The sequence below is a fragment of the Rhipicephalus microplus genome, chromosome 2, assembly GCF_043290135.1.
Source record: "Rhipicephalus microplus isolate Deutch F79 chromosome 2, USDA_Rmic, whole genome shotgun sequence".
NCBI classification, from domain to species: Eukaryota; Metazoa; Arthropoda; class Arachnida; order Ixodida; family Ixodidae; genus Rhipicephalus; species Rhipicephalus microplus.
Window position 1 is genome coordinate 163,433,823 of NC_134701.1, and position 22,870 is coordinate 163,456,692.

At 46.1% G+C, this 22,870-nt stretch overlaps 1 protein-coding gene across 1 annotated transcript in view; it reads right to left on the bottom strand.

Moving 5' to 3' along the window:
• LOC119169676 (ubiquitin-like modifier-activating enzyme 1) overlaps positions 1 to 22,870 on the bottom strand; it is a 97,789-nt gene that overhangs the window by 60,525 nt on the left and 14,394 nt on the right. The window contains exons 4-11 of the mRNA XM_075885651.1: positions 21,862 to 21,996; positions 19,730 to 19,836; positions 18,075 to 18,165; positions 16,368 to 16,494; positions 15,983 to 16,080; positions 12,904 to 13,026; positions 11,808 to 11,978; positions 9,549 to 9,653 (exon numbers count right to left, since the gene is read on the bottom strand). Of these exons, the coding sequence (XP_075741766.1) occupies positions 9,549 to 9,653; positions 11,808 to 11,978; positions 12,904 to 13,026; positions 15,983 to 16,080; positions 16,368 to 16,494; positions 18,075 to 18,165; positions 19,730 to 19,836; positions 21,862 to 21,996 (957 nt within the window). The remainder of the gene's footprint in view (positions 1 to 9,548; positions 9,654 to 11,807; positions 11,979 to 12,903; positions 13,027 to 15,982; positions 16,081 to 16,367; positions 16,495 to 18,074; positions 18,166 to 19,729; positions 19,837 to 21,861; positions 21,997 to 22,870) is intronic.

Consider the following 22,870-nt stretch of genomic DNA (forward strand, 5'->3'; position numbering starts at 1 on the left):
GTGGAATCGGCAAGTTTATAACTGCTCAAAAAAGCGAAAAAGAAACCCCAAAACAAGTACACAAACACCAAGCGTGGGGTTCCAGCAGGTTCTTCAAATGACCAAACGTCAACACATGCAGCAATCACAATGATATGAATTGAGAAGCCAGCGAGGCCACATGTGCATTTGGTGTGCAGGAGGGTGCTAACGTGCCCATTTACAATTTTGTTTATTTGCTTCCTAAATACATAGGAGGAGAGCATGGACAGTTATTCCCGCTTTTCGCCTCAGTCAGTTCTCTTTAGGTTTTAATGTTAGCCTTCAAAAATAATTTTGTAACGTAAGCAGCTTTCCTTTTGTTGCGATACAACGCGAGATAACTACCTGTACTGATGTTATAGGGAACGGTTCGGCTTTTAATTTCTATGCTCACTCATTGAGCAATTAGCATGTTTGGCCTATGTAACAGCGGCCTCACCAAAAGGGTGTTACATGTGTAGTTTAGAGCCCTGCATGGTCCTTAATTCTCGGCCCAGGCCCGGCACTCAGTCAGGCCTCACCCGATTGCTTAAACTGAGACCCGAGCCCGGCTCGAACCTGACAATAAATTTCAACTGCTTGGCCAATTCCTGCCGAACAACGGATCGGGTCCGGGGAGGGCCGAGCCCGTACTCAAAGTGGGGTTGCCCAAACGTGGAATCGAATAAAATGTGTTCTGCGTCGCAAATTCCTACTCTTTGATGGCACGTGTGCCGCTAACAAGTATACTGTAACGTAGGCGAAATCCCTGTACAAACGGGTGTCACAGCGGAAACGGCAACTCTTGCAACGCAATAAGATACCACCCGGCCTGGTGCCCAAGAAACAATGAAGCTTCTGCGCATGCTCGGGTGGGCCTAAGTAAGACCTGCCACCAGAATAGGTATGCAGCTATGATTCTTACATGAATTACTCTTTCGCTCCTCAAAGGGGTAATGCAATACATTTCAAAGTAATCATCCAATGGTTTTATTGAATGAGATTGACTCACGAATCGACTACCGCCAGGACTTGTAATAAAGAAGGAGCGCAGTTACGAGTATTTAGCACACGTTTCAAGCGCTTTCTCCCTTAGTTCGTACCAGTGAGCGTGGTGATAGCTACGCAGGTGGGATAAAAACTATGCTAGAAGTACGCCCATTCGCCAGCACGCGTCATGACCATGACCATTTTCTTCTTTTTTCCTTCGAACTTCCGGCTTGCTTTCAATGCCATCACAAGAGCGAGGGGCGCAGGCACGAGGCGGCATCCCTTGACGGTCGTGGTAACTGCGCAGCTCATGACGCTCGCATCGGCCAATGGCTGTGGACTTCGGGATTACGGCGTGGTCATTGATTTATATGGCATAATTTGTCGCTGACAGTGTGGTAATTCCAGGTCTCGTTACGCGCCACAGTGTTCGGCTCACGCATTCTCAGGAGCCTCAACTACCACTCGGAAGTGTTTCTGACCATGTTCGAACAGAGTAATACGGTCACTGCAATGTCGTGAGATAAGACTCTTCAAATATGGCATGAAGGGGCGTTCTTTTGATATACCCAGCGTTGTTCTTATTATCTGGTGATTTTAGCTTTTGAAATACGGTTTCGGTTGAGCTGCGAATTATTTGTTGCGGGTAGCTGGTATACAGAGGACGCTCGACCGGACGAACCAAACTTGATGAAGTTGTGCGCGAAGATTTCTTTGCGCCGGAAGGGTAGCTAGGCGTTCAGGTTACCACATTTCACAGTTTACTGTGTCCGCTCTTGAAAGGTAGCGGGCCTTTGTTGGACACTGGATTATGTGACCATTTCAAGTTATCCAAAAAGTGTGAGAGGTGACGTCAGGTAGTTTTATTGTAGCTGACCTCTGCCTTCAAAAGGTGAACTTAGTAAGAATTTTACGAATGCCATTTAACGTAAGTTAGCGTAGGAGCGTTAAGTTCTAAGCAGTATTGAGCCACTGTGGAGCACATTATTCCTGTTGATAAAACACTATTATTGAAGATGTTTCCTTCTGTCGGATTCAGTTCGGAGAGATATAAGCAACTTTTTTTTTAATTCACACCATGTCCACGGAGTGAATTGTGTTGAGGGGAGCGAAGCGTCCGTCGGTGAGTGTGCGTCCATCCGTCCATCCGTCAATGCGTCCGTAGTGCACCCGTTCGTGCGTTCGTCCGTCCACGCAATCTTCCGTGCACCCGTTCGTACATCCGTCCGCGCTTCCATCTGCCTAGCCGTCCGTGCGACCGTCTGTCTCTCTGTACATCGATCCGTCCGCGCACGTGTGTGTGTGTGTGACGACGAACACGAGCTGCCACGGCACTCCGCGCCCACCGCTACCCTTTGTACATGCCCCACCATCGATCCGACACGTACGGTGACGATCCAGGAGAGAGAGCCAACCGTTCCCCGTGTACTCAGGCACAGCCTGAGCAACAGCGAACCGAAGAGTAGTGGTACAGCACCATCTAGAATATCCTCACTCAATTGCTGCTTGTATGTGCATCTATATGACAGCGCCATTTATTAAACTGTTCGGGAGATACTGCTGGTTACGCCTTACGCTGGACAAGGTTAGATAAAGAGGCGCTTCGCTCCTAAAGGTCCGATGACTTAGACAAGGTTTTGCGCAATTATCGCCGCCTAGGTGTCAGCCCCAAGCCCTTGAGCTCTGGCGGCTACCTCGGCACGCTCAATGGACTACAGTTGGTCATCGAGGGCATGGCTGAGCAGTGCACTTTCTCAGAGCGTCCGGTTCGAGGCTGCATTCCCGTCTGGAATTCACCTTTGTCACACTCTCATAATGTGTGTTCCTGGATTGCCCTGGCCTCGCAAAACTTGCAGCGGGAAAGATAAAGCTCTCGGTAAGAGAGGTTTAGTATCACCATGTTCAAAAACATTCTGGTCACAGCTGTTTAATTCGGATAATTTTTAATAACTTTAGGTTGCGAAAAGACGAGAATAATTTTCGAAAACTATAAGCTGTTAAGAATACTAGTGTCAACGAGCATTAAAAATATAGAATCAGCCCCACCTATGTGTTTTAGATGCGAAGCAGCTCTTTGGCCTGTGTAACATTGTCCCTCCGCACTGGGGCGGCGCCAAGTAGGCCACGCCTTCCCTCGCAGTGCATGCGCGTGACATCACTCTTTCCCTATCGTGTCGCCTCACGCCGCGTCTCATCTTTCTCACTTCACCCTCTCCACCACTCGAGCCCAGCCCTCACGTCGGCCATAGCCTCCTTTATTTTCTGCTTACCGCGTGATCACGCCGACGGGCGAAACGCCACCGGGGTATGCTTCCCGCTAGTGTGCGCGTACACCCACACACACACACACACACACACACACACACACACACACACACACACACACACACACACACACATATATATATATATATATATATATATATATATATATATATATATATGAAAGTAGATGCGCTTTCACATAACAACTGTTTATTGTGCCGACGTTTCGACGGGAACCCCGTCGAAACGTCGGCACAATAAACAGTTGTTATGTGAAAGCGCTTCTACTTTCATATTTGTAACCTTGCGGCAATCGAAGTTATTCTTCTATATATATATATATATATATATATATATATATATATATATATATATATATATATATATATATATATATATATATATATATATATATATATATTGTAATGAATCTGAATAACAGACGCTCTGCTGGTAATGAAGAAGACGAGGATGATCGGTGGCTGCAGTAGTAGCTCGCGCACGCCGCTCGCCATTAGCCAGACCTGCCTGATAAAGCTCATGCCAAGCTGCGTCTGAACCTTTTTCGACGTACAACACCTCTATTTTAAGTGGTTGAGGAGCCGGGGTTCCCATCAACCTGGAAGTTCGCAATCGGACGCTACCCTCACCGTTCACCATGACTGCTCCTGGCCCTTCTCAAGCTGCCTTACCAACGACAGTCTACTGTAGTGGTGTGCCTCGGCAACGCGACCCACCAATTTGTCGCGGCAACGACGAACTAGACGTCGAGGACTGGCTCGTCGAGTACGCAATCGTAAGCGCTTCCAACAAGTGGAACGCCTGCGACCAGCTCACAAACGTGCGCTTTTACCTCGCTGATGTGGCCAGCCTCTGGTTCAAGAACCACGAAGGCGAAATCACCAACTGGTCCGCCTTCAAGACCACCATCGCCGCGGTCTTCGGTCGTCCCGCCGTGCGCCGGCTTCGCGCGGAACAGCGTCTCCGTAGTCGAGTCCAGCGCAGGGACGAGACCTTTACAAGTTACATTGAAGATGTCTTGTCTCTTTGAAAACGCGTCGATGAATCTCTAACTGAACGCGACAAAATCAAGCACATCATCAAAGGAGTTGACGACGGACGATACCTTCCAGATGCTCTTCGCTAGGAATCCACAGACCGTCACCGATGTTGTCCAGCTCTGTCAGGAGTACGACGAGTTGCGTAAGCAGCGTGTTTCGACGCGCAGGGCCGCTGAAGATACGGCTGAAGTTTCCGCCCTCGTTTACGACGTCGCTGCTGATCACACCGTCTTACTGCCCCACATCAAACAATTTATTCGTGAAGAAGTTGCGCGTCAGCGTTCTCTTGTGGCCGAAGCATCCGAGCCAGTGACCTCGTTAGACCCACGTCTACGCCAGGTCATTGACACACAGGTCACGCAGGCACTGACTCCATCACCATCTGTCCCTACGCCGCTGACCTACTCTGCCGTCGTTGCTAGACCCCCAGCCCCACCTGTCTCTGGCGCATACCGGGGCACCGGGTCCTCCTACCCTACGACGCTGCCTACATACACGGCACCCCATCCCGTTTCGCCCCCTGCACCTTCTTTCGTTAACACAAGGCGCACCTTGGATAATCGACCCATCTGTTTCGCATGCGGTTTCGTGGGACATAAAGCACGCTACTGTCGCCGTCGCAACTTCCAGCCTCCAGACCATGGGAATTCTGCAAATTACCAGGCTGCCCAGAATCCCCAGCGACCATCTTCTCCTATCACCGACTCATTGTCCGCACCACGCCCTGTCGATTCTCGCCGGTCATTACCACCCTGTCGCCTATCTGTCTCCCCGATGCTTCGGCGCACGAGCCCCGCTCGAGAGGAAAACTGACAGCCGCAGTTCCGGAGGCAAGTTCCGGAGGTCCTACTTTCTAAGACCTCCTCTTTGTCCGACCAACGAAATTGATGTGCTAGTAGAAGGTGTTGCTGTACGCGCACTTGTCGACACAGGTGCCGTCGTTTCTGTAATTAGTGAAAAACTGTGTCGCGATTTGAAAAGTTACAACGCCGCCTACGAATCTTGCTCTGCGTACAGCCACCTCCCATTTCATCGCGCCGACAGCTCAGTGTACAGCACGCGTTCTTATTCAAGATGTTTGGACGCCGTCAACTTTGTTGTTCTCCCACGTTCATCTTACGACGTCATACTAGGATGGGATTTCCTTTCTACCCATCAGGCCCTCGTCGACTGCGCTCGTGCTGAACTCACGTTGACGAATCCGTGCCTTGATATCGACCACCACAGTCCCTCGAAAGTGTTTGCCGCAGCTGACGTCCGCATTGCGCCGTTGTCCGCCGTCCTAGTGCCTGTGTTTTCCTCTGCTACCACTAACTCGACGCTCCTGTTCCAGCTAACTATAGCTAGTGTGCAACACCGAACCATCGTCCTCCCGTTTTCCGTCATCAACTTTTCCAATGGTTCGGCGGTGCTTTATGCGTGCAACGTTTCTGCTTGTCCGTACATCCTGCTACGCGGCGAGTGTCTGGGAAGCCTCGAGACCTTAAATTGTATTTTGGAAGACCCGATCTATCCAGACAAGCCATTTTTACCGGCTTGTGCCATTACACCCGCAACTGACGCTAATGAACCTATGGATGTACTCCGCAAGTTCATTGATTGTAACCTCACGCCTGGGCAGCAGGAACAGCTGATCAAGCTCCTACAGCGTTTTCGAGCCTCGTTTCACCACAATCAGCCTTCCTTAGGTCGAGCGTCATCTGTTGTTCACCGTATAGATACCGGTCAAGAGACGCCAATACGGCAGCGTCCATATCGTGTGTCAACTACCGAACGCCGTGCCATCAATGAACAGGTTGACGACATGCTGACACGTGGCATAATCGAACCGTCAAGCAGTCCCTGTGCCTCTCCAGTTGTGTTGGTGAAGAAGAAGGACGGATCCATCAGGTTTTGCGTGGACTACCGGAGTCTCAACCGAATCACGCGCAAGGATGTCTATCCGCTGCCACGCATTGACGATGCCTTGGACTGCCTACAGGGAGCCGTATTTTTCTCTTCTTTAGATCTTCGCTCTGGATACTGGCAGGTACCAATGGCAGAGGCCAATCATGAAAAAAACTGCTTTCATCACGCCCGATGGGCTTTACGAATTCACAGTCATGCCCTTCGGCCTCTGCAACGCGCCAGCTACTTTCGAGCGGATGATGGACTCTATTCTTCGAGGCCTCAAATGAAACGTTTGCCTTTGTTATTTAAATGACATTGTCGTCTTTTCAACTGATTTCGCAACCCATTTAATCCGCCTCAAGAAAGTCCTCGCGTGTATTTCTGCCGCGGGGCTGCAACTGAATCTCAAGAAGTGCCATTTCGCCACTCGAAAGCTTAGGATACTTGGCCGCGTGGTTTCAAAAGACGGCATTCTTCCTGACCCTGCCAAACTTACAGCCGTTTCAGCGTTTCCCAAACCGATCACCATGAAAGAGCTCCGAAGCTTCATAGGCCTTTGCTCTTACTTCCGGCGCTTCGTCCGCAATTTCGCGACGATCATCGCTCCTTTGACCAAGCTCCTCGCCGGCTCTAGAGACCTTTCAGCCTGGTCTACCACCTGTGACGATTCTTTCAATGAACTGCGCCGCCTCCTCACGTCGCCACCTATTCTGTGACACTACGACCCATCGGCACCCACAGAGATCCACACCGACGCTAGTGGTGTCGGGCTAGGCGCTATTCTTGCACGGAAGAAAGACGGCTTCCAAGAGTACGTGGTTGCCTACGCAAGCTGAACTCTTAGCAAAGCCGAAACCAACTATTCTGTCACTGAAAATGAATGCCTCGCCATTATTTGGGCGATAGAGAAATTTCGACCTTACGTGTACGGGCGCCCTTTTGACGTCGTGACTGACCACCACGCCCTCTGCTGGTTGTCGTCACTGAAAGATCCAAGCGGTCGCCTCGCCCAATGGGCATTACGCCTCCAAGAATATAATATTCGCGTGTTTTATCACTCCGGCCGGAAACCTTCGGACGCAGACGCCCTATCCAGTTCGCCTCTACCCCCTGACCCAGACTGCTGCGAAAGTCTAACCTGTGATGCCACTGCCGTCACCATCGCCGACATGCCATCTGAGCAACGCAAGGACCTTTGGGTTGCTTCGATTCTAGACATCCTAGCTGGGCGGACGGCTTCCCTCCCTTCTCGCACGTTGCGTCGGCAAGTCGAGCACTTCGCTACTCGCGACGACGTGCTGTACCGACGCAACTAAGCACCCGGTGGACGTCAGTGGCTACTCCTGATTCCACGTCATCTGCGATCCGAAATTTGTTCCACGTTTCATGACGACCCCCAATGTGGCCACGCAGGTTTCCTGAAGACTTATTCTCGCATACGTCTCCGATATTACTGGCGTGGCATGTACCGTTTTTTACGACAATACGTTCGGGCCTGCTCGACGTGCCAGAGACAAAAAACTCCCCCTTGTCACGCCAGCGCTACCTTGCTGCCCTTACCATGCCCATCCCGACCATTCGACCACGTCGGAATCGATATCTATGGTCCTCTTCCCAACACCGCTGACGGTAACCGCTGGATCATAGTTTCCGTCGACCATCTCACGCGGTATGCTGAAACTTCATCCCTTCCCTCGTCTACAGCAAAAGACGTTGCGACTTTCGTTCTTCACAACATCGTATTACGTCATGGAGCACTTCGGGAGTTACTGAGTGATCGTGGTCGCGTATTCTTGTCAGACGTCATCACAACATTGCTGCGTGAGTGCCACGTTGTTCACCGTACTACAAGCGCCTATCATCGCCAGACCAATGGAATGACATAGCGCTTCAACCACACCCTTGGTGACATGCCGTCTATGTATATCTCGTCAGACCACTCCAATTGGGACCGAGTGCTCCCGTTTATCACGTTCGCTTAAAATACCACCATTCAAAGCACTACTGGGTTCTCTCCTTTTTTCCTCCTTTACGGACGCGAACCTTCTTGCACTATAGACACCATTCCTTCGTACAAACCTGACTCCTCAGAGTCCACGACTTTGTCTCAAGCCGCTACAAACGCTGAAGAATGCCGCCAACTGGCAAGATCATTCACAACCCAAGACCAAGGACGCCAAAAGCACCACCATGACGCATCATATAACACTACTTCCTACGATCCAGGTTCACTCGTTTGGCTGCATGTCCCTTCTGCTACACCTGGCCTTTCTACCAAGCTGCTCCCTAAGTATCATGGCCCATATCGTGTGCTACAAAAAAGGTCACTGGTGAATTACCTCATCGAGCCACTGGAACCATCTTCTGACCAATGTCGTCGTGGCCAGTAAATTGTCCACGTCTCGAGACTTAAGCCCTGCTACGACCCTCGCGTGTTCACTTATCCATAGGTCGCCAGATCGCCAGGATAGCTCCTTATTTCGCGGGGAATAATATTGATGAATCTGAATAACGGACGCTCTGCTGGTAATGAAGAAGACGAGGATGATCGGTGGCTGCAGTAGTAGCTCGCGCACGCCGCTCGCCATTAGCCAGACCTGCCTGATAAAGCTCATTTTGCCAAGCTGCGTCTGAACCTTTCTCGACGTACAACACCTCTATTTATATATATATATATATATATATATATATATATATATATATATATATATATATATATATATATATATATATATATAAAGGACACCTTCGCGTCGTGAACGAGAGGTGTTAACCACTGAACGGTACCTCCTTCAACTTTTAAACGGCAAACTAGCTATATCTACCACTTAACGCTGCTGGCGGGCATCTCGGGCAGAAGTTATCGTATTTTCAGTATTCTCAGCAAGATGGTGCACGGCGTTCGCGACGGCTCTCACGCGTACTTTGGCCCGCAGAGAGGAGGTGATTGGACGATCTCTCACGTGCCCTTATCTCCCGATGGGGAAGAACTTACGTCTTCTGGCGTTAGGCTTGCAGTGGAAGGATTCTGCTGTAGTTACGGGGCACACAAAGGTCACTGCAATCGTCGCACAGCCTTCGTTTGCGAAAAGGGCGTGCTTTTCAGACACAGCGAAGTAACAACTGAGACGCTTATTCGCATGCGTCTGTACCTGTGAGTGCGTTTCATATGTCGTTTGTGCGTAAGAAACCCAGGACACGTTTCCATCTGCTTGCCATTCTGCGCGTGACCTTCCGATTTGTTGCTATCACGTTCATTGCTTCCCCTTTGCGGCAAAGCTTTGACCTTTATTTATTGATTTCAATAGTTGCTCAGCTTATGTGCCTGCGTGTAAGGCTCACCAGTTCATTGCAGCTCACGGCTGGAATCGCGTACTCCTGTGGCAGGCACTCGAAAGCATCTAAGTAGAACCACTGGTATATCGGAGTGAACTTGCCGCTGCACGCCTGTGTGAAACGAAACCATTGTTAAGACCTGAGCACACTAGCCCGGAAACGCTTCTGCGGCAGCATGACACCACCAGCTCGGCACCAGCACCAAGGTTCGTTTTTTGGAGGCGACGCTAACTTAAAGAAAAATCTGAAGACATTGAGTCAGCCTTCCGAATTCTGAGCAAGCCAAACTAGTGTCACACAACCTCATAAACAAGCCGAGTCCCCCCGTAGGGGCGAAGTGTGGTTTGCTTTGCTAAGAGGTTGTCTGGTGTTGTTATGCACGATTGTTAAAGGCCTGACCACATGCATCCGCTGCAGCGTGCGGTTTTCTGACGCGGCGCCATGACCTCCATAGAGAGAGATGGTGCGTCACTACTCGATGCTGTGCACCCTCTCTGACTACGCGCGGTGCAGTGTGTGTGTGCAACGGATTCGCGCGGCTGCAGGCCTTTAGGCAGTGCCAAAAAACCTGCTGCCAGGCAGCTATGGAGGTGCGCGTTTTGAACAGGTGGCGCTTTACGCGCGTTTTTCAGTAGTGTGTTTATGTCTCCATTCGCACAGATGAAAGCAGCATGAAAAGCCTTGCTGTTGGTGACGTCATTCATTTATTGACACTTAGTTGAACTAAGCAGCGTTTTGGTTACACTATATGATAAGGGAAAAAAACGAAATAAATGCAGAACGTTTACACAGCCCGTTAGCTTGGAATAAGAGGAAATAAGCGATTTAAGGTAATAAAGCACGATGTTCCAGTGCACAATTTTTTTCTTTTTTTATGCAGGAGCGGGGACTTGAGGCAACGTCTCATGGCAGAAACTTGAGGACAGTTGAGGTTGACTTGCAAGGGTAGAACGTGAGTAGCAAATGAATAATGTATTGCCAGTTCGCCTGCGTATACACTGTCTACAGTACATACAGTTCTCTAAAAACGTTTTCTGTTTTATAATAATCTGAATAAATGCCTAGTAAGTGCACTAAAATAGACGTCAAATGTAACCAGAAAGTAGGGCCATGGCGGCAACCTGAAATTTCTTGTCGCCAGAAAGGTAAAAGAATAGCCAGGCCTGTTTGTGATTTATACGAAGGAGAAAACTGCTCAAAAGGAGAAGAATGTCGTTACTTTCTATATTAATGAGGTTTAGTAATTTGGGGTTTGCAATGAACTCTTTCAACAACACATGAGGAAGTAGGGCGCAACATCCTGGGCTTGAGCGAAGTGAATGAAGGGAAGGACGTTAGGAGCAGGCGTTAAAGTGAGAGCACGTTTTTTTTTTTTTTTTTTTAGACGCAGCAGGATTAGCAGGGTTGAAACGGTTGAAGTACCCACCTTCAAGGCGAGAAGTCTTGAATTTTATTTTCATGATACCGCCCGGCACCCACTCGGTTCTTTAGTGCGCATGGAGGAAGCCAGGCATGATGCAGGCTTTGTTTTTTATACTATTTTTACCCAACTATTTTTTATCCTATTTACACCCCAATTTTTTATGCACAATAAATCTGCCCCTTGGCTGGCGTAGACGTTACCACTGCTCAGCTGCGACGCGGCATCAACCGAGGCTATAGTTGTCTTCCCAGCAATGCAGAAAGCGTGAACAATCTCAATGGATTAACATCTTTGAACAATTCGATCCCAATGACTGCATCATAATCTTCTTGATGCTATATCATACGAGATACTTTAATATTAGAGATGCCGAAATGGATTATCCACTGGTGCCCCATAACATTGTCGTTGTCGTGCAGACAGTGACAGTAGCATAACTCGTGCCACCTTCTTTCTAAGTACAAATACGTATTTTATCGTTCCTTTTTGTCTGCAGCTTTGTTGGCAACAGTTGCATAAGCGCTGCTCTAGGTGGCTTAACAAGGACATGCGACTCCGCACGTGTAGTGCTTGCATGGTTTCTTTACAAATGCCGAAGGAAAGTATGAAGATGCGCACGTCTGCGTCCGACAGCATTTCCGTGCGCATCAACCCCACCCCTCCCTTTTTATAAAAAAGTTCTGTTCGGGTGGGACAGCGTAGTCAAAGCCATGGTGGTTTTAAGTTGCTGCTTAGTACACAAGAAGCCCATTTGCAATTAATAGGCTGGTCACCCACTATTCATAGCACACTGGATAGCGGATGCTCTTGCTATTGGTATAGCAACAAAATCGGTAGTTCACCTTGATGACTTCCTGCGCTGCGATGCTGCCGATGACGGACTGCATGGGACACAGGGAGCCAGATGAGGTGCAAGAGAGCAGGGAGATGACTTCCCGGTCAACTTCTTTGAGTGGCTTGGCGAGCAGGCCGTTCTTCTTCTCCGCAAGTTCCACCACCTCAGTAGCGTCGTCCTGCGTCCACACAAACATCGGCCATCGTATACTGGACTCTTTTCTAACATACAGGGTAAGGTGTTAGTAGGGTTTAAGGCCGAATGGTTAGACGACGTTGCGGCACAACTGGAGGAAGTGAGAACACGAGCAGTGAAATTCGCTAACGTTTCAAGCGACTAGCAGTTATTTTTAGACCTTTTAAATCACGCATGTTAAAGAATAGAAGTTTAAGTAGACCATAAATCGATTTCCCCTGTATGAGAACTTAAATGTGGACTTATGACTACAACATATTTCACGTTTCTTTTGTGCTTCATGTTCTTTTAAAAACGGAAATTGCTTATTTTTTATATGTTGCCGTTGCTCGGGGAACTGTTTCAAAATAAACGTTTACTTCTCCCTCTCTCTCTGTTGCCGAAGGGCTTGTTCCAGGGACTCAGTGAATGCTATCTCGCCCCTCGCAAGTTGTATGAACCCCAAAAGGTAACTACTTTAAGCCCAGGCACGAAGTTGCCTACCACTGCACAAAAGAGGACGCTAAGGCTTAAAAGTATTGTATCATTTGGCGGACGCTAGAACTCGTCGTGAAAAGACGTCAATAAGCTTTCACATATTCAAAATCCCCTGGGAAAACAAGCTGTAAAATACCATAGTTCAATATTTCATCCCCACACATAATGCGATGCACAACGTCTTGAAAGCAGTCGTAAACGTTTATTGTCTGCGTGCTGTCTTTGTGTTCGCGGGGAATTTTCAGCTCGCGCCACCTACGCAGACCCGATGAAGTACAGACAAGGCAACGCTCACTGCGTGTCCCGGTATTGTGTGCGCGCTGAAATGTCACTCTAAAATGTTGACAACTAGCCCCTATTTCGATTTAACTGCAGTTCTCTTGAACTATACGGACGCGCTAGCCTCTTGGCGAGGTTAAATGCGTTCTTACGACGTCCCACGGACGCGGCAGTCCATGGTGCGCCTCCTGAAAGGCGTGCAGAGCCTGGAAACCTAGGTGCAGCTGTGCGTGGCGGTCTGCGTTCCTCGAGCTACAGGTGACGAACTCAGGGTCCTGCAAGGATTCATTCAGTGGTTTCTGAAAAAAAAATTTGAAAGACCGTGGTAGGAATTCTCGGTGGTTAGGATGATATTTCGTGAACAAGTACAAAGCTGGGGCCGAATTCACAAACTTTTTCTTCTGCAATGGTTCTGTGTCATTGTCCAGTTAGTCTCGATAACATTGACGTCAAAAGGGCCAAAAACATTTATTTCTGACAGCTCCTGTTTAAATGCACACTGAAGAAAAAACAACGACTTCCTTTAAATTGAAAGATTGTACTCTAAAAAACTTAATGCCATGGCTTTCACTCTGATCAGTTCATTATCAGTGAAGAGAGCAGACGGTAAAATTTTATTTTTAAAATTTTGCCCAGAAACTTCCTCATCTGAAATCACGAATTTCACAATGTATTTTTCGCATTTTGCCAACATTGGCCTCGATAAAATTTTCTGAATGTTTGTAAGCTAGGTCTAAGGCGCTTAATTTATATCAATTAGGGGCTGAGTAGGATACCGTAGACGCCTTCAAAATATTTGACGTAACGGTGTTTGATGCAGTAATCTCGCAACCCACATTCTTTTCCACGCATTTTATCTCGTGCCGCGATAGGAGCAGCGTTTTCGGCATTGTGAAATAGCACGTTACTAATAGGTGTAAAAATCGCTGTTCTCTTCAGTGCCCCCTTTCTTGTTTTCAACTAGTTCATAGTGCACATGCGTGGTTATACTGGGGACATTCGTAGCGCTAGTTGTACAGCGACACACAACCCCGAACAACAGAATAGGTGCCCATGTACGCTGATATACGTTCTTTCTTCCTGCACAACTCGTATCGTGAATTCCTTCGTATAGTCAATAGCCAGTGGTGTTGGAGCAGCGATATAAATTTCAGAGATATCTCTATTGAATTCATAATAACAGACAAAAAAGGCCGATTCAAAATTTATTTTTGGCGGGTCACCTTGAATTATTCTGAGCAGTGGGCTATTGCTCTCACAAGCAAGTAAGCAAGAAGAGTGACCTACTTGCCTGCGTGAATAATAGTACAGAGCATTGCTGTTTAAGGTTACATACCGCAAGGTTTTACGTATTTTACGCAACGGCTAAGAAGAGTTGAACTTTCGAATTATTTCTCACGTTAGAAACCTGAAGCGTAAACACTAACAGCTAGATAATTGCACTAAAAAATTAATTGGAGCATAATAATAGCAAAAGTCTTTTTTTTTAATTTAAGACGACAACGCTTTAGCTGGATGGGTCCCTTCTCTGCGGTTCCTAACGCATATGCTGCCATGGGAGTTTGGTGCTGGCCTCACCGATTGCGGCGCGCTGTAGGAGCGTTCCGTTCCCAAGCCGTCGCTGCTTGTTTAGAGTACAGCTGAGCAGTCTCCCACTCAGACGAGGAAGGGGTGAGGGAGCCATGCGTTATAGCACAACAGGTAGCTTGAAATGTAAGATCAAGTGTCGCGAACCAAAGGCCAAGCGCGTATTGTATTACATTGGGCCGCACTTATGTGGATTGCAGGTATTTGCGTCCTATGATTGTGCCTTGTCGGCCCCGTCTGTTATTACGTGTTTGTGTGTATTCGCCGCCAGAGCACAACCCCCTGTCTGGTCAAGTATAGGTAGGGCTCCATGTTCTAGGAGTTTCTTTTTTTTTGCGTGTGTGTGTGTGGAAAATCGAAGGCTGTTTTTCGGTGGTTGATATTTTCAAAGAAATTCGGAGTTCCCTCTTCGAAGATTTGTAATTCTTCAAAATTCGGCGCTCAATTTCGCCTAATAATAGTTGCAATGCTGTCTTATAAAATTTATTTCCAATAAAAATGCATTGCAGTGTGCTGTTCATTGTTCTTGATAGTCCCGTGTTTCCATCCTTTCATGCTTTTATTTTACTTCCTGTTCATTTACCTCGTTAATAAGGCTATTGATGTGCACTGCTGTATACTTGCTGAAGTAAACGTTTCTGGGGAGCCAGAAATAGTCAAGCCTCTTTTCAACTTTTACGAGCGAAGCTCCTTAAGGCGTGGGCTGTGCGTCCCCTGTATGTAGCCACCTCTCGTTAAGTTCTAAGTATTACGCTAGCCACCGCCCGATCTAAAGGGTACAGCCATATTCATCCGTCCATCCGTCCATCCGTCCATCCATCCGTTCGTCCGTCCGTCCGTACGTCCAAAAGATGCAAGATGTTATAAACTAGACGGCGGTACGTGTAGTTGATTATGAAAGATGCGAGGTGTTATAAAATAGGAATGATGCCACTTATGGCGCGTGTCATCGTTCGATATAGTGCGGCGACGTACGCTAGGGGGAGCGTTGCAATAAAATCGAGTGGGCAAAATGTACGGAGGATTCATGGTTAACCAGGTTTACCTCCGGAGCTTCGCCAACTCATCATCATTCACTTCGTGGATATGGCGGCATTTTTTTTCACCCAGCCTCCCTCATCTTCTGGATGAAAAATAAAAGACATATATTACTGAAATTATTCTGAATACGACAAAATCTTCGACACACCTAGCGTATAAAAGATCTGCGTTTCGTCGTAGTACATCATGAAAGTTTCTTGTAATAGACGTAAGCACACGTTACAAGGTTCATGCCCCTAAGGGAGGTGTGCTCTTTTTGAATAATTTTCAGCATGAAAATGCCCTTTAAACGATGAAAATACCCGTTTCGCATCACATCTGAATAATTATGCATTGTCACAAATTTCACCAGCGACCGTTTAACGGATATTTTTCCAGGATTTATCTGAAAACACGGAGCCCTGGGTAATATTTTTTTTTATAATCGCTGATACTACGTTAGGAGGTGTAACAGTGCAGGATACCGCAGATCTTACATGTATAAAATGCACCACTCCATTACTGAAGCTGGTTCGAGGTACATAAAACACCTCTCTACAGAAATTCTAGTTTAGAAATGGCCTGACAGCTGTACGACATACGAAAAATAAAATATCCACTTACAAACTCGATCTTTTTCGGAATTTTAACCTCGGTCGCAATACCACCTATGCCTCGATCACCGTACTTCTCTGGAAGCTTCACGGAGAATCGATGTGGGCCTGCAGATGAAAGAACAAAAAAAAACAGGAATAATAAATAAGACGCCCAATACACCGCTCAATTGCAAATGAACTACTACCTCCATTTACGTAGTGAGTATACACAGCAGGATGCAGTATAATTAGGTACCCTGACATCATCATTGCGATAACACATCCAGTGCAGCATGAAGACCACTTCGTTTTACCGAAATCACAGGCAGCCTCTTATTGTCCATCAAGCATCTGAATGGTCCATTCATCACTATCACTACACCGCAATATACACGTAAGTAAGCTTTACTCACACAAAACGTTGACCTCCATGGGTGGACAGTCGTTAATCTCGGTCATGCTTCGGACCTCTGAGAAGGTGACATAGTCGCCGTCTTCGAAAGCGTGCCGCTCCTTGTGGACGGGCGCGACCACTCCTTCCTTCTCGTACATATAGACGGGTGGAGTAAGAAGACGTAATTATTGGGAAAAAAAAGTTTTTTGAACTGTTGCCACGGGTTATGAAATGTTTGCTGTTTACATATGTTTCATCTGTTGGTTTTAATAATGTGTGTAGTTTTCTTTGTGTACCATGGAAATGTGCAAAATACAGCTCTTTTTGGACACTATGTTCCTGCCACTAAAGCATTCGGTTATGATTCATTAATGGCTTATATTGCTTAATTGTTCCGCGATGACTGTAGAATGCAAATATCTCACGAAAGTGCACTGATTTAAGTCATTTAGGTGAACAAAAAAAGTGTAATGAGACAAGTTGTAAAACACTCAACCCATGCGATTTGATTACTTTATGTTCATAATAAGTATAAAAGTGGTACCAGAGTTGAAAAAAAAACATTTCACGTCTGACATGTTAAACAGCATGTGAGAAAAGTTTGTTCCCAATATGCCCAGCAGCAATACCAAAAACATGATGTCCAAATACATAAAGTCGCCCAAAATTGCGTCTTGAGAAAAACGCAATTTAAACGTAGAAATGATAGATTCTATGCCTAAAGCACCGTGCAATTTAGAACGGGTGAGCTGAAACCCGACCTTCACAATCCGGCAGTCCACGAAGACCACGTAGGGTGCTGGCGCACAAATCAGCAGTTTTACCCATACTACGTAGTCGTCATATTGCATAGGAATAAATTCAGCCAGTGTTATACACAATTATGGCCGTACATCTGTTGGTGCTCTGCTGGCAGGGGCTTCCACCAATAAGAAAATGAAACTTCTTATTTGAAGTTCAATATCAGTTAATTAACAAGCCCTATAACTTATAAGATAGAGATTAGCGAATGATTTGCTTTTTTTTTCGGGGTATCCAACAAAGCAGCGCCATAATCACACCCTTTTGAAACACGCAATAATTGTTTCACGCGTTAATTATTTTTTTAGGAAAGTCAGGAAATGGACCAACCTAACAAATGATGCCGTTTTACAGTCGACAAGTCACATGTAAGCTCGAAATTTTTCCGACTCAAAGGCGAGATGCACAACGCGTGGCGCCATGACCGACCACTTCGAAAACTTTACAGGTCGATGTGGCTTAGTACCGTCGGCGTCGAGCTGACAAGCGTTAGGGGAAAGCTTCCGTTCCCGGCCAAGGAGGCCGCATGCTAATGGAGCAAAGTGCGAGACTACCCTTGTCTTTACATTTACGCATACAAAAAAAATTAACAGTGTCACAAATCAAAGCGGAGTCCTCAACTCTCTGGCACGCCTCATAGCCTAACTTTTTCGAATTATATAAATGCTGAATTTGTATATATGTAGATGTAATATTGAAGAAGGGAAGCAGCGGACGCTGTTTAATTGAGCATTGACCCTTGCAAATAAATCAGAGTTGGTATCTGAGCCATGAAAATAGTTTTGAGAGATGATATATGCGTGCTCCACGAGCGTACTAGGGATGTTCAGATGACACTGCATGTAAATTACTTCTTGGTTCCGTACTCCACGTTAATTATTTCATCCACGCTTTAGCCGCACGAGAGAACGGCGCTTCCACAAACCTGGCTAATCGACTTGATCATAACGGACCGCGGAGGCTCTCCGTTGGGGTCAAGGACGCGGAATTTTTGGCCGAAGTCACAGAAGATTTGCCTGCGGAAAGAAAGAGTAGCGTTGGAAACACATTATTTCGCGTCATTATCTGTTACGCAAATAACATGCAAATGGGGCCGAGTTGACGGCAAATCATTATCATATTTAGTAGCAGCACCATCAACATCATCAGCCTGCCTACGTCCACTGTGAGGCTATGGGTTTTCTCGTGTTATGTCAATCAACCTGATCCTGTGCTTACTGCTGCCACGTTATACCTGCAAACATCTTAATCTCATCTGCCTACCTAACTTTCTTGCTTTCCACCATGCGTCGGGCTTCTCTTGGTATCCAGTCAGTTACCCTCAATGATCAGTGGTAATCTGGCCACCCAATCACGTGCTCTGCCCATATCCATTATTATATTTTGATTGTGATACCCCTAACGGTCGTTCGCTACCTGACCAACATCTTCCTTTCTGTCTCTTAAGGTTCATTTTATGGTTATCCTTCGCTTTTCTTAGCTCGCTGCATCGTCCTCAACTTAAGTTGAACCCTTCTTGTAAACCACCAAGTTTCTGAGGACACATCTGGGCTCATATGCTCATTGTAACACAATGCTATACCCTAATGGCATTTTAAAAAACGTAGGCCCAGGTTCAGGCACGCTAACAATAAACGAGCCCATAAGTCACCTACCTCTTAAGGCACGAGGATGACGTCAGTACGGAGTCATGGACCAATCAACACTTCGTGAATTTGGGCTACACATAGTTACCTACACTAGCGCGGTGCAAAACACGAGGTGAAGTCTGTCGATTGCACACGACAGCCAAGCGACACGTCAACGAAGAAGACCTGCGACTGCGTGACGACACGAGGTGGTAGTCAGGTCACAACTAGCAATCTTTGTATGTGAACTAATTAAATGCTCCGGTTTTAGTGGCGTCATAATAATCAATTTGTAGCCGTCAAAAAGGGCCACAGGATGAAGGGGAGAGTGAGGCAAGAAAATTTTACTCTATTTAGCTAAATTTATAGAGAGACCACAGGCGAAAGTTTATACGCTCTTACAGGGCTATCGTATTACTTTCACCAGAGTCATTTGATGTCTTTCTGACGTTTTCGGGGAACTGCGTTGCGTCCTATTACTTGTGCTCCAATGGTCGCCTAGACATCGCCACGGGTCTTACAAGCGTAGAATATAACTTCTTGTGCAGGTGATGACTCACATTTCACTAGTTTTAATTCGATTTTATGTTTCATTTGTACTATTCAGCTTGAACATTTCATTCAGCAGCATGCGAGTACTCCATTACGCCCTTAACATTGCTCACACATCAGTCAGCTCAGTAAACTTGAAAAACCTTTCCAACTTGATTTACATCATAACCTGTTCTAATCAGCCCCCCCCCCCTTAACCTTGAAGCTGTCTGCACGTCACCCAATGTCGTCCGGGATATGATCACGTGATCCTTTGTACTATTCTCTCACGCCGTTTAACGCCGCATTTTTTCACAAGTCATAAGCCATATTTGGCTTTATACATAATATAAAGCTAGGTATTCTTATCTTCAGAGCTTGTTTAGAGTATCTTCAACAGCACTCGACCTTCCGTACGCACCCAGCCACGCCCCTCGTATCGGCCACGATGAGAGGAATATTGTTCTCGTGGGTGAAATCGCCGATGGCTTTTTGATTCTCCAGCGGGACCTCGGTCAACACAACCACCTGGTGAATAAGTAAATGAGGGTTTCACACGGCTTTAATTACTTCACACGAGGAAACTGGGTCCCCCTCGGTAGAACACTGGTTGGGGCTCTCGGTTGTTGCTGAAGGTCGCGAGTTCGATCCAGTGACCTAAGCGAACATGTCCTATTAGTTAATACAAGAGGAACACGCATACGCTGCAGCAGTGCTATAGGTATAGTTAGAGGAAAAGGAGGAGGTGGCCTAAATAGGTGTATGCAGTGCCGACATTGCTAACAATATCAGTGTGGCAAAGCTGACGTAATCTGTCTGCATAAGTCCTTCATATCGCAATAGAATATCTTTTTGTACATTGAATTCAAAGCAAAAAATAACTATCTAAAAGTCTAATGAACAGAAATAGGGCTGTGTTAGTATCAATTTAGTCAAATAGTATTTTAGCCATTTTTTTTCCGATTTCTTCAATGAATACCCATTTGTTTTGGCGATATAATTCAATGAAATATCGCTACTACAATGCAACAACACGCTCGGCTTCGTGCATAGTGTCACATTCTGGTCATCACTCTTGAATGTTTTCGAAACATTTGCCGAAGCGCAGTGGAGGAGAGGTGGCATGTGGTAAATAAGAGTAATTTAATCCCTTTCAGTCATGGTGTGTACAAATGTGCACGCCAGCTTCAGTCGCGCGTCACGCACCGCGTGTTCCATCAAAAGACTCTAAACTTAGTGTACACATTTGTGCTGGCTTCCTGAGTCGACAACTTGTGATCGTTTAACGGCTGCATATTGCTGAATAAGATCACTTTGCTGTGTACACTACAATGTACGACGACTGTTCGACGTAACGCATTGTACAACCGAAGTGAAAAGTTTTTTTTTCTCCACTCGAAACAAATACAAAAAAACGGTGCTTGCATTTCGGGCTCAGGATAATGCATTCTTTTTATGCAAGTACTGAAGCTGACTGGTGGCAAAATAATTAGGTAATTAATTAGAAACTCATTACCTTGAAGGACTAGAACTCACACAAACAACTTCTGCTTTCGTTCTCTTACTTCGTATGTAACACTGAGTGTCTTGGAATTATGCCACGTGAATTCGACACATTTCTGGCCACGCATCCTAATTCATGACTGAAGGCGATTTCTGTACGACGTTTAGCACATACATGTAATTGTTTGAGCCGATTTCAATAAATGTTTTGAAGTTTTGTGGTGTTTGGGTATTTCGAGTGGTATATGTGTCCTGCGATCACCATCGACATGCCGAAAATATTCGAATAGAATATTCGAGGTTTCGAATAATCGCAAAACCCTAGAAATGAAGACTCTCGCCACTTCGACCCCTGAACAGCTGAGGTGCATTCGCAGAAATACCTGTCGCTATATGCAATAAAGTGAGTGATTGGTTCGCGCTACGTAACGTAATAGATCTAGAATGAGCTATGTTAAGTGACGCTAGGTAACGAGATACACATGTATGTACATACGTTACGATTGCGGAATGACGTTTGGGACAAACAGTAGAGGGATCGTTTACCTCCTGGATGCGAAAGTGACGTCATACACTCTTGTCAAAGCACACGACTGGGAATCGCCATGACCAAAAATTAGTCACTAAAAATTTCGCTGTCCGGTTAATTTCTTCCCACAAGACTAACAAGTTTATTGATGATTGTATTTCGTTTCCTACAAACTTGATCTGCGTGCAGAACAGAAGTTTTAATCGCTTGCGTTGGCAAAGCTCTGCATGTTTTATATAAATGACAGTTATATGCACACTCCAAGTGTGTTTTTGGCGTCGCCATGTGGTCGCGTATCAAGTCGGCGATGCAAGTACAGCAGAGTATCGCTGCTCATTAAAAGAGAAAATGTGTCGGCCGAAAATTATCACTTCAACGACCAATGGGTGACAGGTGTGGGGGTGAGGGAGGGCTAAAAGTACGCTTTAACTACATTGATACTTTCGTGAACACCGCTTCCTTCATGCTATATAAGTTGATGCTGTCTTATGCCGATGCAAACAGTGGAAGTCATCACTCACGGTGAATTTTCTCACGAAATCCTTGCTCAGTGGCTGTGTGTGCGCCTTGACCTGCCCATGCTGATTCAGTTGTGCAAGTGGAGCCTCGCACATGATTGCCCGATTTTCGCCTATAGCTTCTTCGCTGAGGAAGTACTGAAACAAAACAAAAACAATGAGACGAACGCTGCTTGGGCTCGGTGCGCATGATCGTCGCCATTTTATGTTGGACAATTCACTCGCAGCACGTGACAGCCCTCAGCTTCCAATATAGGCGGTAGCATGTATGCATCGAACATTCTGCATATCTACCAATATTCTGCCGCTTGCTTTAACGTTGCCAATTTGTAAGCATAAAAAAAAATCTGCGACATTTGATATTCATTAACGATTTGCAATTAAGGATTTGCAAGCCTTACAGTATTACGAGGTCTCCTGGAGAATCGCGTTCATCGCATTGTTTCTTCGACGATATTTTATGGCCATTAAACGCAATATAGAGTTACGTGCATAATGAAAAAATTGGAAGTGCAAACCGACGGGACACAAGAGAAGAGACAAACAAGCGCAGACTGAAACTCAGTTTATTCAGAGAAGAAATTATATACCAGAAAGATGAGAAAGGGAAACAACTGAAGAGAAGGTTCCACCATTATCAGGTGTCGTCCAGAAACGAGATTTCACAATCTAACAGTGATATAGACGGTGAACTAACACAACTAACAATATTCTTTTTAATAAAAAAAGGCTTCCGCAATCTCTGTAGTTTTCGTGTCATGATGGCTGTATAAGACAAATGTGGGCGTGAATAAACGATTGCTGTCTAATATGTACACATAATAAAGAAAGCCAGACAGATAGATAGATAAGATAGATAAGACAGATAGATAGATAAGACAGATAAGACAGATAGATAGATAAGACAGATAGACAGATAGATAGATAAGACAGCTAGACAGATAGATAGATAAGACAGATAGACAGATAGACAGTTAGATAGATAGAAAGTTGAAAGTTGAAATTTATTTCA